At 42.9% G+C, this 17,258-nt stretch overlaps 1 protein-coding gene across 1 annotated transcript in view; it reads left to right on the top strand.

The window, feature by feature from the left end:
* TULP4 (TUB like protein 4) overlaps positions 1-17,258 on the top strand; it is a 138,010-nt gene that overhangs the window by 4,803 nt on the left and 115,949 nt on the right. The window contains 1 exon segment of the mRNA XM_030498860.1: positions 6,248-8,546. Within this exon segment, the coding sequence (XP_030354720.1) occupies positions 8,295-8,546 (252 nt within the window). The 5' untranslated portion in view covers positions 6,248-8,294.

Here is a 17,258-nt window from a genome sequence, read left to right as displayed (position 1 = left end):
CTTGTAATAGTCTTTCAGGGCAGGAGGGACGGTACATAGTGTTGGGCTGTTGCCTGCTGATGATACCGCCAAACTCATCTGGTCACTGCTGAGCTCGTCTGGTTTCCTCAAAATTCATTCTTTGTTGAGGTGATGATCGGAGGGAAGTCAGGGTCAATGGCTGGTGACCTGAAGATATGTAGCTGGTGGGCTATAAAAGTGTTATAGAGCAGGCAACAGCGTACAATTGAGTTCATTGGCTGTTTTCCCCCAAAATCAAATCCCCTTGAGGTACACATCGGACTTCCCCATCTTCCCGCATTACCCACCAAGTATATCCAGGTCCCTGAGCAAAAGCAACCCCACGAGTGGGTTTGCCTTTACCTGAAGCAGGAATAACCCAGACTGTCTTCCCCAGCAAATTCTTTATGTGCACCACAGGAACTTTATCCCCCTCTACGGTACGTAAAAGTTCTGATTGGGCTGGGCCAGCCCTGTTGGCAGATCCCCTACTGTTGACCAACCAGGTGGCTTTTGGTAAATGTGTATCCCAGTGTTTGAAAGTCCCACCACCCATTGCTCTCAGTGTAGTTTTTAACAGCCCATTGTACCGTTCGATTTTCCCAGAGGCTGGTGCATGGTAGGGGATGTGGTATACCCACTCAATGCCATGCTCTTTGGTCCAAGTGTCTATGAGGTTGTTCCGGAAATGAGTCCCATTGTCTGACTCAATTCTCTCTGGGGTGCCGTGTCGCCACAAGACTTGTTTCTCAAGGCCCAGGATAGTGTTCCGGGCAGTGGCATGGGACACAGCGTATGTTTCCAGCCAGCCGGTGGTTGCTTCCACCATGGTAAGCACATAGCGCTTGCCCTGGCGGGTTGGTGGGAGTGTGATATAGTCAATCTGCCAGGCCTCCCCATACTTGTACTTCAGCCATCGTCCTCCATACCAGAGAGGCTTTAACCGCTTGGCTTGCTTAATTGCAGCACATGTTTCACATTCGTGAATAACCTGGGCAATAGTGTCCATCGTTAAGTCCACCCCTCGATCACGAGCCCATCTATATGTTGCATCTCTGCCTTGATGGCCTGAGGTGTCATGGGCCCACCGGGCTAAAAATAATTCACCCTTATGTTGCCAATCCAAGTCCATCTAGCCACTTTAATCTTAGCAGCTTTATCCACTTGCTGGTTATTCTGGTGTTCCTCAGTGGCCCGACTCTTGGGTACATGAGCATCTACGTGGCGTACCTTCACCACCAGGTTCTGCACCCGAGCAGCGATATCTTGCCACAATGCAGCAGCCCAGATGGGTTTACTTCTGCATTGCCAGTTGCTCTGCTTCCATTGCTGCAACCACCCCCACAGGGCATTTGCCACCATCCATGAGTCAGTATAGAGATAAAGTACTGGCCATTTTTCTCGTTCAGCAATGTCCAAGGCCAGCTGGATGGCTTTCACCTCTGCAAATTGACTCGATTCACCCTCTCCCTCAGCAGTTTCTGCAACTTGTCGCAGGGGACTCCACACAGCTGCCTTCCATCTCCGATGCTTTCCCACAATACGGCAGGACCCATCAGTAAACAAGGCATATTGCTTTTCACTCTCTGACAGTTCATTATATGGTGGGGCCTCTTCAGCACGCGTCACCTGCTCTTCTGGTGACATCCCAAAATCTTTGCCCTCTGGCCAGTCCATGATGACTTCTAGAATTCCTGGACGACTGGGATTTCCTATTCGAGCTCGTTGTGTAATTAGTGCGGCCCACTTACTCCATGTAGCATCAGTTGCATGATGTGTAGAGGAGACCCTGCCTTTGAACATCCAGCCCAGCACAGGCAACCGGGGTGCCAGGAGGAGCTGCGCTTCAGTTCCAATCACTTCTGAGGCAGCTCGAACCCCTTCATAGGCTGCCAGTATCTCTTTTTCAGTGGGAGTGTAGCTGGCCTCGGATCCTTTATATCCCCAACTCCAAAAGCCAAGGGGTCGACCTCGAGTCTCCCCTGGAGCTTTCTGCCAGAGGCTCCAGGTAGGACCATTCTCCCCAGCTGCGGTATAGAGCACATTTTTCACATCTGGCCCGGCCCGGACTGGTCCAAGGGCTACTGCATGAACTATTTCTCGTTTAATTTGTTCAAAGGCTTGTTGTTGCTCAGGGCCCCATTTGAAATCATTCTTCTTCCGGGTCACGTGGTAGAGAGGGCTTACAATCAGACTGTAATTTGGGATGTGCATTCTCCAGAACCCCACAACACCTAAGAAAGCTTGTGTTTCTTTCTTGTTAGTTGGTGGAGACATTGCTGTTATCTTGTTGATCACGTCTGTGGGGATCTGGCGGCGTCCATCTTGCCATTTTATTCCCAAAAATTGAATCTCCTGTGCAGGTCCCTTGACCTTATTCCGTTTTATGTCAAAACCGGCCTTCAGCAGGATTTGGATTATTTTCCTCCCTTTCTCAAAAACTTCTTCCGCTGTATCACCCCACACGATGATGTCATCAATGTATTGCAGGTGTTCTGGAGCTTGCCCCTGTTCCAGTGCAGTCTGGATCAATCCATGGCAGATGGTAGGGCTGTGTTTCCACCCCTGGGGCAGTCGGTTCCAAGTGTACTGGACGCCCCTCCAAGTGAAAGCAAACTGTGGCCTGCATTCTGCTGCCAAAGGGATGGAGAAAAATGCATTGGCAATGTCAATTGTGGCATACCACTTGGCTGCCTTTGACTCCAGTTCATACTGAAGTTCTAACATGTCCGGTACGGCAGCACTCAATGGTGGTGTGACTTCGTTCAGGCCACGATAGTCTACTGTTAATCTCCACTCTCCATTAGACTTTTGCACTGGCCATATGGGGCTATTAAAGGGTGAGCGGGTCCTGCTGATCACTCCTTGGCTCTCCAGTCTGCGGATCAGCTTATGGATGGGAATCAAGGAGTCTCGGTTGGTGCGATATTGCCGCCGGTGCACTGTTGTGGTCGCAATTGGCACTTGTTGTTCTTCGACCTTCAGCAACCCCACAACAGAAGGATCCTCTGAGAGACCGGGTAAGGTGGACAGCTGCTTAATTTCCTCTGTCTCCAAGGCAGCGATACCAAAAGCCCATCTATACCCTTTTGGGTCTTTGAAATACCCTCTCCTGAGATAGTCTATGCCAAGGATGCATGGAGCCCCTGGACCAGTTACAATGGGGTGCTTTTGCCACTTCCTCCCAGTCAGGCTGATTTCAGCTTCCAGCATAGTTAATGCTTGGGATCCTCCTGTCACTCCAGAAATAGAAATGGGTTTCACCCCTTGATACCTTGATGGCATCAGAGTACACTGTGCACCGGTATCTACTAGAGCCTTATACTTCTGTGGGACTGATGTGCCAGGCCATCTGATCCACACAGTCCAGTAAACCCGATTATCCCTCTCCTCCACCTGGCTGGAGGCAGGGCCCCTCTAATAGTGATCACAAAATTCTCCACTTCTGTCTTGTAGAAAGGGATTAGTATTCCTTATCACAGGAGCTGGAGTAAAATCAGCTCTTTCGCTCCATCTGGGAAACTGCTCGCCAGAGACTGGAGCAGCAGCTTTCCTGGGAGGATCATCCTTGACCATTGTTCTCCTCTTCAGTTCACGCACCCGTTGCTCCAGAGCTGAAGTAGGTTTTCCATCCCACTTTCTCATGTCTTCTCCATGATCCCGCAGGTAAAACCATAGGGTGGCCCGTGGCGTGTACCTCGTATATTTTCTTTCTCGAGCAGTAGGGCGCCTTCTGTTGATAGCTGAGACATGGGTTGGTACGCGTGGAGAGCTGGATAGATCGGATAAATCGTCTCTCAATTGTTTGAACTCCTGGGACAGTTTTTCCACAGCTGAAATGATGGAAGGGGTGAGATTGTCTTCGAACTCTCGGAGTTGACGAATCAGGAAATCCACTGTTGGTGATACTCCGTCATTCCAGGTCATTGATGCCAATGTGTGGGCATATGATGATGGCGCACTCCGTGTAAGTTTCCGCCACATGGGTCGTGTACATTCGACTTCATCTGGGTCTACGGATGTGTTCCTGGCATCCGGCCTACGATAGATCATCTCTATAATGGCTGATTCCCTCAGGGACTGGATGCCTTTCTCTATCGTGGTCCAGTTGGCTGAGCGATTCGTAATATCGTCTTTGTAGGGAAACCTTTCCTTCACAGCTGCCAGGAGCCGCCTCCAAAGACTGAGGGCTCGCTTCTCTCTTGCAATCGCTTTGTCAATTCCTCCTTCCTTAGCAAGTGATCCCAGCTGCTTGGCTTCCCTACCTTCTAGTTCGTGACCGTCGGCCCCATTGTCCCAGCACCGGAGCAACCAGGTGACAATGTGCTCCCCTGGAAGACGGGTGAAATCTTTTCGCATATTCCGTAGTTCGGTTGAGGTCCGGGGTCGAGAAGTGACCTCTTCTTCTTCTTCCTCTTCCTCTGACCCACGTAGTAGTAACTCTTGTTCAGGTGCTGTTGCGTATAGTAATGGCACTGGGTCTTCATCTTTCTTCGCTTCACGGGTTGCTCTTTGTGCCTTTCGTTTGCTTTTGCTTACAGGGGCAACAGACATTGTCACAAACTGGACATTTGGTTTAGCTGCAGTGTTTGTCCCTGTGGTTGGAGTGGCTGCAGTGTCTGCCACTAGGATTGGAGTGGTTGCAATGTCTATTGCTGGGGTTGGTGCAGCTGTTGTGCTTGGGAGTTGAGTAACACCAACAGCTGCATTATCTGTTGCTGTCGGGGTTTGAGTAGCTACTGTGCATGTCACTGGGGTTGGTGTAGCTGCAGTGCTTGGAGTAGCCATATTGTCTGTTGCTGTCGGGGTTTGAGTAGCTACTGTGCTTGTCACTGGGGTTGGTGTGGCTGTGGTGCTTGGAGTAGTTGCGTTGTCTGTTGCTTTGCCATCATGCTGATCCCCAGCACAATCAGCAGGCAGGTTTCAAGGGTACTCAAAGGCCATCTAAAACCTTCAGAACTCTCAATTGCTGTTGCAAATAGGCTGGTGGGGGAACGGGGGGTGAAAGAGAATGCTTCCTTCGTAAGTTTACCCCCCGAGGAGAAAAAAAAAGATATGCAATTGCTAAAATATTTCATTATATACCTCCCAATGTATAGTGGTGATGGCCACGCTGGAAGCACAAACCAGACCAGTTTCATGATCAATGAGTCTATTGTATTACAAGTCATTACCATGAAGTACAGTGAAACAAGAACCTTAGCCCAGGCCCCCCAGCCGATAAACGCTAAAACAGCAAATAGTGGCTGTAAGTAAGGTACAACATGCTGAAACTCTGAGATCAAGCGCAACACGTCTGAGAGCCAAATAATCACCATTGTGACGAGTAGTAACAATGAATGCTTATCACAAATATGATTAAACACACTCTGGTCAGATCTGTCGTTATCTCAACCTTTCGTGCCCCACGTTGGGCGCCAAAAAGAACTGTCGTGGTTTGAGCCCAGCCGGTAACTCAGAACCACACAGCCGCTCGCTCACTCCCCCCCCCCCTTCTTCCTCCCCCCGCTCCCGGAGGGATGGGGAGGAGAATGGGAAGAATGCAACTCCCACGGGTTGAGATAAGAGCAGTCCCGCAACTAAGGTATAACACAAAACCACTACTGCTACCACCAATGATAATAACGATTAGTGAAATAACAAGGGGAGAGGATACAATTGCTCACCACCCGCCGACCGATACCCAGCCCGACCCGAGCAGTGATCTGGGCCTTCCGGGTAACTCCCCCCGGTTTATACACTGGGCATGATGTGCTGTGGTATGGAATACCCCTTTGGCCAGTTTGGGTCAGGTGTCCTGTCTCTGCTTCCTCCCGGCTTCCCCTCCTCCCTGGCAAAGCATGAGACTGAGAAAGTCCTTGGTTGGAATAAACATTACTTAGCAACAACTAAAAACATCGGTGTTATCAGCGTTGTTCCCAGGCTGAAAGTTAAAAAACACAGCACTGCACCAGCTACTAAGCAGGAGAAAAATGACTGCTATAGCTGAACCCAGGACAGTTATACATGTCAACTGTGAAAATTTGGGGAACCTTGGAAGTGAAAAAAAACCCCACCCCATATTTGTGTGTGTGTCTGAATATTGCATATATCTATAATACAGATATTTTATAGGAGTCCAATCTAAAATCCTAAATCATAATGCTTTGATTACTACAGCAATAGTCGTCGTATCTTTAAGTTGTTTTGTAGCTTATTTTATTAACTTTTTTCTTCTTTTTGTATGTGTGTGTGCGTTGTCTTGCAGAGTTGGAAGAATCCAGGGATTTCAAGCCTTGAATAACAGGCGTCTTACAAAATCACCACAGCTAAACTGAAAAGGCAGATGCATCTCAGAGTACCTGATTGAGTGAGCTGGTGTGTGCACTGCATGTACATGAAAACGCACATGTTTTTGTCCTCATATAGACTTACTCTTGCATATTCCTGAGAGCTTTGCAGTTGATGAAAATTAATTTGAGAACCAGATGGAGCACCTTTACAGCACAGGAATCAGTAACCCATGGAAAGACACCTGCCAGTAATGTTCAGCTTTCCACATGGTCTTCACAGGTGAAAACAGTTTGCAAGAAGAGGAAGAAAAAACACCCTCTGCACAGAAAAAGCCTAACAAATACCTCCACAATCTAAATCAATAGCTGTGAGGGAAACGAGAAGAATACAGAGGGTAGAGGAAGCTGACTTTGTTATTGCAGAGGAATAATGTATGGTCTTTGGCACGTTTTGCTTTGGGCTCAATAGGTTGTGAATGGACTAATAAATCATGACCACATGTTGAGTAATGATGACTGGAAGTAAATAAGTTGAGGAACTATGGGAAAACTCTGGGCATTGAACTGAGCAAACCTCATCGTCCTTCTTGAGTTAACCAGGTCATCAAACTGATGCATATTCTTTCTCCCTCTCCTTTTTCCTCTTTTCACTTAGTGTGGTATAAATACTAATTAATTGAGCTCATAAATGTTATTCAAATAAAACGATTGGAATACTTCATATGTTTCCTTCTTGTACAGCTGCAAATGTTGTGTCTGGAACTATGAATCTATGCTGTAGACAAGCATCAAGAAGGAAAGATCCGATCAAAGAAGCAAGGAACATACCTAGAGAAATAGCGAACCCAGGAAGTCAGATTTTTAATGCTGCTTCTCTTTCTTTTTTAGATGATTATATTTCTTCCTTCCTTGAATTTTAGAAGATTTTGAAAGAGTGCTTACTTGATGTGCTTTAACTCTGGCATTTGTTTTTTATGACAGGAGGAAAAATCTGTGATTCCTTGTAGCAGAAAAAAGGGAAAAGTGAAGGAAAAACAGCTTGACATTTTAGCCTGTTTCAGAGGAGAGAGAACTTCATGGTTCACCTGAGGCAAACTTATCTGCTTGAAAGCTAAAAGCTTTAGAGCATTTTTGATTCTGCTATAAATGAAGAGGGGGTTTCTTTTTCATTCGTGTGTGGCAGCAAAGAGTGGGAAAGCAGGCAAGATAGCGTGATAAACAGTTCAGGCTGTGTTGGGTCTCTGGTGGAAAAAAAGTGCTGCAATGAAAAGTGGATTGGCTTTGGATTGCAAAAACTTTTGAGTCCAACGAGCGGTTCAGTACCAAGAGGGATTTCCCAACTGGCCTGGCACACCAGTGCCTGCACAAGTTCGGGTCTGTTGTTTCGCACGGTTTGTGTGCCTTTTTTTCCCTTTATGCAATCTCTTTCAGCTTTAGCAGCAGAAATACATCAGATGGAAAAGATATGCCAGAGGGCAGCTTGGAAAAGATGAATGTCATATATATACATATATATGTATGTGCGTGTGTTTAAATTTCTGCAACTGAACTTTGGAAGAAAATCTGACTGGAGGAAATCTTAAAAGCCTTAAGTTACTTGAAACCTACACATTTGCAACTCTTTGTCTCTGGAATTGCATTACGCTAAACTGGAATCTCAGGCTGTATAAAGATTATATCAAGTTGAGCAAAAAGATGACTTAACCATTTCTTGAGCGCCTCTTATGAAGTAGCTGTTTCTCCAAAGGATAAGTGCACCCTCACTCTACAGACTCAAACAAAAATGAACCTGAATTTTTTTTTAAGTGTTACTTTTTCTTAGCCAACTGCCATCATCTTTTATAGAGGAATTTTTCACTATGCATTTGGTGGATATTTATAAACACTGACCCCATCCTCCTCCCTTTCAATGATCTATCCCAGGTCAGTCTTATCAATAAAAAAAAAAAAAAAAAATTGATTTAGATTTTGTGCACTAGACATATTACTTTCTTATGTCAAAAAATAAAATATTTAAAAAGCATGTATGCAGCAGTGGAACATGGGCCTGTTCTTTGCAGCGATTCCAACATCCTCTGCCTCTCCTGGAAAGGGAGAGTCCCCAAAAGTGAGAAGGAGAAACCAGTGTGCAGGAGGCGGTACTATGAGGAAGGCTGGTTGGCAACAGGCAATGGCAGAGGAGTTGTAGGTGTCACTTTTACTTCCAGCCATTGCAGGAGGGACCGGAACACCCCTCAGAGAATCAACTTCAATTTGAGGGGCCACAACAGTGAGGTAAGCAAAACGTGTGTTACACTTTAAAGGAAATGATGGCAATGTTTTCTGTGTGGTATTTCTTCTTGAAATCTGACCGGGTGGTATGAAGGAGGTTCAAGACTAATCCAAATGTGATTAGGGTCTGTTGGAGTCTTTCTGGTAAATTCGAGCGCATGAGGCTGATGATGGGGAGGTGCTCGGGAAATTAGTCTGGTTTTGGTCTGGCCTATTTACTCCTTCATTCCCCAGTGCCTCCCACTTTCCAGACAAATTAAATAAATGTGTGTTAAGGCAGTTAAAATTTGGTAGTTGATTGCTTTTACACAGGATTAAAGTCGGGCTTGGAAGACTTATGAAAAGGCAGGGGAGTGGAAGATTTGCTCGGTGAAGTCTGCCAAGTTTTTGGAAGCTGCAAACTGGGATGGCATGTGGCAGGGGATAGCTGTCATCTCTAGAAAAACTTCTAATTTTGCGAGGAAAAGGAGTAAGTGGGACTAATGAGAAAAAACGTTCAGATGCCCTGCAGTAAAATGCTGTAACTTCAGAGTGTAAGCGTTGTCCTGATTACAGTGACACAAAAACTTTTCCATCCATTTTTTCTGAAAGAGATGATAAAAGCTGATATTTTAGCTGTGCTTTACCATCATTCTGGTACCTATCTTTCTCTACATAATGCTTCACGGAAAGTGCAGGTGATGCCCAGTAGCATGCAGTGTCTCAGACAGGTGTGAGGACTTTGTTGATTTCTGCTTTTTAGTTAGGCTGCGTTTGGATGTGCTCCTTGAAAAGAATCTGTCCAAATCAAAGCTTTGCATTTTGTTTAGGAGGTGGAATAACATTGCATGTACTGAAATTAAAGCAAAGATACAATGTGTTTTTTCATCTTTTATGCTACTTACTTGTTGGACTCTTAATGTATGTTGCCCTTTTGACATAAGCTGCACCAAAGATTTAGAGGTGGGTGGTTTTGATTCTTGTGTAACGTTAGTAACAATCCTCTTTTTAAGGAAAAAAGAGAGCAGGGGATAAATGTTTAGTCTGAAATAACTGCTTCTACAGGTTTTTTTCTATATGCAGGTGTTGTGGGTGTATTGTAAATTATAGAAACTTTTATATGTATAGATGAGAAATTCATGTATATATCTGTATAAGGCTCATTCAAAAAATTACAGCCACCTTTCCCAAAGGGAATAATGATGTTTGAATCCAGCATTTTGTTTTGAACCATCTCTAGTGGTCAGCATAATTTTCGATTGCAGATTGCATTTTATGTTTGGAATGTGTAATACAATGATCACTTTTCATTTCTCCATATTTTGTTCTCTAACTTTCCTGTGAACCTGGGCACCCATTTTTCCCCTTTTGCATAAGAAGTATCTTGGAAACCCTGGAGGAAGTGCTGGTCATGGGAATGTGAAGTCTTGTTGCAGAATATGGAAGTATGAGACTAGGTTTAAGTATGTGCCAGTTAAATGGAGAAGATGCTGATGTGCATGCTGCCCTTTGGTTTTGGCTATTTGCTTTGTTTACTCAGTTGGCCATTAGATTCTCTTTCTGGGTCACTGCATCATTGCTGTGTGGATTGAGCTGTACTGTTTGTGCATCCTTTTACCTACCAGTGACTGGTATGAGAGAGACTCTCAAATGGGAGGAGAATGTTCTGTTTGATGTGGGGGGCACTTAAAATGTGTAGGGTCAAGCTTGTCATTAATAAAGAGTTGTGTTTCTGTAAGGAACTTTCCTGATAGCAGAAAATGTGTGAATGACCAAAATAGAGACTGCCAATTAATTCCTCTATATGGCACTAGAGAACTGGTATGGTGGGGTCATACCGAAGGAAGAAGAGAAGTGGTTTTAGTGCAGCTGACTTTCTGTGGTGAGTGTGGCCGCGGTCAGATTTTCCTGCTGGCATATTTTTTTGAGCGTCAGTGTAGATCAAAGTTCAGCATTGTAAGATGATGTGTTAGACAACACTCTTCACCAGGCTTACTGAATGTAATCCTTTTACAGGAGAATCCTACTGATTTTGGTAGAAATGAAACTGTAATACAGGATTTGTTTGTTGTTAAAGGTAGATAGTTGAGTGCATAAGATGATATTTTTCTTCAGAAAATGCCTTTACTTCTATATCTGTCTGCTGGAAGATTCTTTAAAAAAAAGAAAACATTAAACAGCACTGTTTATTGCTAATATTTGCATAAGAAGTAGTAAATATTTGTTTTCCTATTCTCATGTTAAATGTTTTCCTATTCTCATTTTAATAGCAAGCGAACAACAACCTTGTCTCCTTTGTGTACCATTACACAATGGAAGATGCTAATTTTTCAAACATATCCTGGTATATGTGTCTGATTAATGTTATGTTTGTTGTACAGAATGTGCCCAAAGGGATGCGATTGACTTAAAACTTTAAGATCCTGTGTGTTTCACATGTTATATTATCTTCTTCCCAGAAATGGTCATTTATACCTCTATGTATTTTGCTTTGGGATAAAGCTAGGGTGACAAGTCAAGTTTATTGCTTTTCTGACAAAGATTGCTGCTTTGATATTAATATGCATTCAATTATAAAGTGTGAAATGCTGTAATGAACAGAGCAGAAGAGTGAAAATACAGAAGCTAAATGCTTTCCACTTGGCGTATAATTAGCAACGTGCTGTGGGCAGAGCAGTACATTGTATTTCAGTTTTAGGGTGAAAATCTGGAAAAGGTGATGCAGCAGTGCTGTGCTTTCGGCAAGGAAAGTGAGACTTTTTAAGTGAGTCATGAAGGTGAATGCTGGTGATGTGTTTTTGTGATGGTTTTATGATTGCTAAAGAGAATTCAGCTTTTCCTGCTGAAACCCTTTTTTTTTGTGCAGGTCCTTTTTGACTGTCATAGCACACCTGTAGCATATCAGAACAAATAAGAATGAAGAATCTCCAGGATTGAATTACTGACACGCATATTGCAGTGGTGAACTTGAATGACTCATCACATTGAACAATAATTGAGAATGAAATGCTTTGTAGCATGAGCCACGCTTATGTTTTTACAATTGCTTCAAGGTTGGTTTTTAGATTTTGCAATGAGGAAGTGGCTGCCATATTATTTTAATTAAACAGCCTCAATTTTTTGTAGTTTCTAAGGAGAACTACAGGCATCAAAATAAGCATATTTCATTCATTCTGTGGTAAGAGGTGAAAATACTGCATTTTGTGATAAATCCATTTTTAACTTTGGCATTGCACTTGCAGTCCTGAATCTCATTTACGTAAGGCTCAGCATTCTAAAAATGAAAATTTAAATGGGCACATATCAAAGGCAGAAGCAACTTTGATGCAGAAGGAAGGGGTAATGTGTGCTGTGCAGCAATGACATGTTTCAGGTGTCATAGGAACATGTTGCATCTCTGACCATGGCATGGGAGGTATCGGGATGGGTTGGTAGTGGATGGAGCAGATGTGAATGACTGCAGAGACGCATCGTTCAGTTTGGCTTTAGAGCATTCCCTTGGTTTGGGAGGATAAACTGACAGACTGGCATCGGGTGGGTTTCTTTCTTCAGTGTGGCAGAAAGGTTAGAAGGCAGGAAGATGTGCTGTTGTACTACAAGGTGTGAATTAGCAGCTAGGGAGCAAAGTTGTGGTGGTCTAAAAGACCATTCCCTCCACTGCATGTGTGAACGTAATGCTATGCAGAAAGTAAAGAGTGAAATTTAAAAGTCTTTGATTTTGGCCTAACTTGACTTTCTTGGCTGTACAGGGAAATAGCGTTAGGAAAGTAATTGAGCACATTCCTTTATGACTCTTACTAGTTCTGTGATAAATTAAGGATTAAATGGAAAATGTCTGGTGACTTCAGCAGGGTCAGGGTTTTAGTGTGACTAGTAGGCTCTGAAGCATGCCAGGCTATTTATAATACCACAGAGACACTGGCTTTCAGCTTCTGGTCCATTCTGAGGTTTCTGGGGAGAGATTTTCTAGGGGATCTGTGAAAGGTAATCAGAAAAAAAGCCCAAACTTATCCTCAGTGGGCTTCAGTTAGCCTTACAGGGATCTTCCCCTTCCAGTGAAAGGTTACAGGGTGCCAGCAAATCAAACTGGTTGGATGGTGCTGCTATATTTCTTTTAATGGGTTCTGTTGTGTCTAGTGTATTAAGATGGTAACAGTTTCTATGCCACTTAATGTTTCTTAAATTATGAGTGTTTAAAAAAATATTTTACAGGTGTATATTTTCTGTTCACTGTGTTAAGTAAAAAGACATCTTTGATATATTTAATAAGATTCGGTATGCCAGTTGCTGGACTGAAGCATTAAAAAAAATAGTGCAAAAAATATGCAAATTCAGATGCAGTGAATTAAGTAACATGCTGAATACATTATTGAGTATGTATAACATTTTTTACTGTAAACATAAAGTAAATTGCTCATTTATTTACATTTGACATTATTGGAGTGTCCTAAGTGCATGACTACAGCTGCAAAAACCACCCTGTTTTGTTTAGCACAGGATTTAGAAGTAGATACGGATGTAAACATATCTCAGCTGGACTGTCAAATGAATTAGTTACAGCTTTTCAAAGGAATGCTGTGATTTAAAAATATTCAATAAATGTTGCTTTTCATACTACATTAATTATGGAAGGCTGCACAGTTCTTGGTTATGTTTTGTTTTAGAGTGGAAGGACATTACAAATCATTTTTCCTCTTTTAAAAAGAAAGCTTTTCTTTATTCTTTCCACCTTTTTGAGCTTGTATATGAAAGTTCTGAGCAATTCTGGCAGAGCAGATTATTTCCAGAAGTGTATTGCTTCTATAGGAAATAAATTAAAAAAACTCCAAACAACCCCAAATAAAACCTTTTCAGTGGTGTTTCTTGGTTTGAAGTGTCACTGGAAGAATATAGGAAAAATACAGAAAAAAACTTTTTGTTTTTAAAAAATCTTTGTCTCTTTTAAGTGTAAGTGGCATTTGAATGTAAATGTGATTTTTATTATGATTCCTGGACAGAAAAACCAAGTCAGCATCTGAGTCTTGGCAGCATGGGTACCTCCTATCAACCGTTGCTTTCAGACACAGCTGGAACAGTTGTTACTGGTGAACACTTAAGAAATCTTGAGGTAGAGTGATACCATAACGATGCCTTTTGGCTATAAAAGTCTCAGTGGTACAAGACGTACACTGATGTAAACTGCAGTGGTACTGCACATCTTCTCTCCTGTTTTTTCTGTCACTGCACACAGAAGACAGAACAACGTTTGTCATTTTTTAAAGCAAGCTAGCGTACAAGGTTCTGAAGGCAGACTTGTATTTCTGAAAGCTTGCCTGGTTTTTACAACCCTGCTAGCTGATACAGTACTGAATCTGTCTACAAACCGTGCCCTTCCTCTGTCCTTATGACTACACAAAAATAGTGCTGCAGAAAGAGGCAGAATTAGTGCTTCTGTGGGAAGTGACTTGTAGGAGGATAGGTCCTGTGCCCGACTGGGCTGGCTCTGTTAAATTTGTATTGTGACTAGTATTGCTAGGCTTTTCTGACTACTTACTTTCAGAAAGGACAAACACATTGGAATTTCATGCAGGGTCCTTATACCTTCTTGAACTGTCTACTCTGCACTTGGTCTAGGTGCTTGAGTGCTTTAATTTCTTAAAACAAGTATTAAAACAGCCAAAATAAATTTAAACCTCTTTGTTAGTCTTTTTCTTACCAATCTTTTAAACTTCTGGTGAAGCTTAAATATGCTCTGGGGATGCAAGAAGTGTCTTTCATAGCCTTCTCTTAAGAGAATTAGTAAAGAAAATAAATGGGGCTGGAAGTTGGAAGGGATTGATTCTCCCCTGCTATTGACAAATAGCAGTCCTCTGCTTCCTATTTCTGTGCATCAGTTTGCAACCCCCAAGGGATGGCCTAAACCATACCAGTACACCTTCTGTATAGCTTGATCACTCTAAGAAGCGTGACCACTTTCAGTGTGTTTTTTATCTTTTCTTTGTGATACTGGTTTTTCCACCCACATTCAGCTTCTACTTCCACGAGTATTTTCTAGAATCATAGAATGGTTTGGGTTGGAAGGGACCTTAAAGATCATGTAGCTCCAGCCCCCTGCCGTCGGCAGGGAGACCTTCCACTAGACCAGGTTGTTCAAAGCCCCATCCAAACTGGCCTTCAGCACTTTCAGGGATGGGGCAGCCACAGCTTATCTGGGCATTTGTCCCTTTCTGTCTGTCTGTCTGTCTATCTTTCTCAATTGCCTCAGCATCCCAACCTCTCTGAGCTCCCCAAGTTTTGGGAAGGGGGGAGAAGGGAGGTTAGCCAGTCAAAGCGCCCTTCTTTTACTAAGGTACAGGGTTATATATATGCTTGCATTGTCGTGCAACTTTGAAGCAAGCCATCCAATATTGCTACAACTATTGTTGAGTAGTGAGAGCTGGTAGTGCTGCACTGATGTGCTTCTTGAAGGTTGCTTTTGTAGGTCACGTGTACACAGTGTGTTTCCTCCAAAGGATAATTTTAAATGACAGTTTTTCTGTTTTGTTCTAATGAGCATCTAGAAAATCATCCCTCAAGGCTGGGTAAAAGAGGAATATATGACATGAGAACAGTATTGTCAGCTTTTAAGAAAAATTAATTATATTTGTAAGTGGGTGATCAATGTGGTTCTGCGTTTTACCATGCTATAACATGTGGCTGCAGTTTTGTTATTAGATGATTCTACTCAAAAAGCTTGAAGTGGAATCAAGCTCACCTTTATCAGAAATGAACCCTAAGCTTTTATTCATATTAAATTGTTGAAAGAGAGCAACATGCATATTACAAGATAATGATACACCCAGGGGCCCTTCTTTGCCTTTTGAATTAGGGCAAAGACACTCTATAGCTTTGGATAGGAGCAATTGTACCACATGATAATTTGGTTGTTCAAGGAAAATAAATGCATTTCCTTTAACAAAAGTTTAGTGATGAGGACCTATAGATGTAGTGAATAGATGAGATTGCTACTGGCAGTTGATGCCTAAGCTTGGAATACAAACACCTTCTGAGTAAGGAAGATCACAACTCAGTATGCAATTCTGAAGGCCGGGTATATGCATACATATGTACTGAGCATCTGAATAGTGGAGAAGTCAGGTTTTATGATGGCATTTCTGAGCTGTAATAATCATTAAGGACACTGCCTTGGTTTAAACAGTTCCCAAAGGAATTAATCAAGTTACAGATAGTCTGAACAGATAAGATACTCATTACAAACCATAAACATTTCACAATATAATTGAAAGTAGAGCACCAAGTAATTGCTTGTCAAGTATAGCTAGAATGTAGTAGGACAGACAAAAGAAATGTTATAGGCACTTGTCCTTGGGCAACCATCATCTCTGCTCTGATAGTGATCTTTTATGTATGAACATGTATGAACTTCTGAGGGAGTTCTCAGTGTTCTCTTTGCATTAGGAACTTCTTTAAAGAGAAATAATCCACTTGTAAAACAAGAGTGTTACTGGAAGTAACAAAAATGAAGTTGAATAGGGGATATTTTTTGTGTGTTTGTGAATTTTCAAAAAGTCTGGTTTGAAGTTTTCAAACTAGAATTGTGATGTTCCAGTTCTAGAATTATTTGACAAATTAGTGCATCGGAAAATAGTATCCTTATACATTCCTCAATTTTTTCCATTTTAATGAAATGAAATATATGTGGATGACTCTACTAATGAAGAAAATACAGCTTTGTTTAGCCTGGCCAGCATGTAATGAAACTGCAAAGTACAGTGAATTTATTCTGCTATTTCAAAGGGACACTCTTGCAGGAAAGAACTCTCACCCGTTACCCTGATTAACATCATGTTTCTCAGGTCGGTGAAAGATATATGTTGGTGGAGCCTGATTTGGCAGTTTTGATCGTTCTCTGCAGACACAGACAACATTGTCTCCCATAAGATTCTTATAGACAAGCTGCTGATGTACAGGCTGGAAAAGTAGACAGTGGGGTGTATTGAAAAGTGGTTGAATGTCTGGTCTCAGAGGGTAGTGATCAGTGGCACAAACTCTATTTGGAGGCCAGGGCCAGTGATTAATGGTGTACCCCTGAGATCAGTACTGGGTCCAGTCCTGTTTGACATCTTTATTAACGATCTGGATGATGGGGCAGAGTTTACTCTCAGCAAGTTCGCAGATGACACCAAACTCTGACGAATGATACATCAGAGGGTTGTGCTGCCATCCAGAGGGACCTCGACAGGCTGGAGAAGTGGGCTCACAGGAGCCTCATGAAGGTCAACAAGAAGTGCACAGTCCTGCACCTGGGGAGGAAGAACCCCAGAAACCAATATATGATGGGGACCACGCGGCTGGAAAGCATCTTTGCAGAACAGGACCTGCAGGTCCTGGTAGACGCCAAGTTGAACATGAACAAGCAGTGTGCCTTTGTGGCAGAGGTGACGAATGGTGTCCTCAGTTGCATTAGGAGAAATATTGCTATCAGGTTGAGGGAAGGGATCCTTCCCCTCTATGCAGCACTGGTGAGGCCATACCCGGGCGGTTGTTTCCGGTTCTGAGGGGCTCCTCAGTACAAGAGAGGCATAGACGTACTGGAAAATGTTCAACAAAGGGCCACAAGGATGATTAAGGACTAGAGCACCTCACATATGAGGACAGGCTGAGAGAACCGGAGCTCTTCAGCCTGAAGAAAAGGCTCAGGAGGATCTTATTAATGTATATTTCTATGATTCTATACGAATACCTGAAGGAAGGATA

This window comes from Strigops habroptila, chromosome 10 (genome assembly GCF_004027225.2).
Source record: "Strigops habroptila isolate Jane chromosome 10, bStrHab1.2.pri, whole genome shotgun sequence".
Taxonomy (NCBI): Eukaryota; Metazoa; Chordata; class Aves; order Psittaciformes; family Psittacidae; genus Strigops; species Strigops habroptila.
This window is presented reverse-complemented; position numbering and strand designations above follow the sequence as displayed.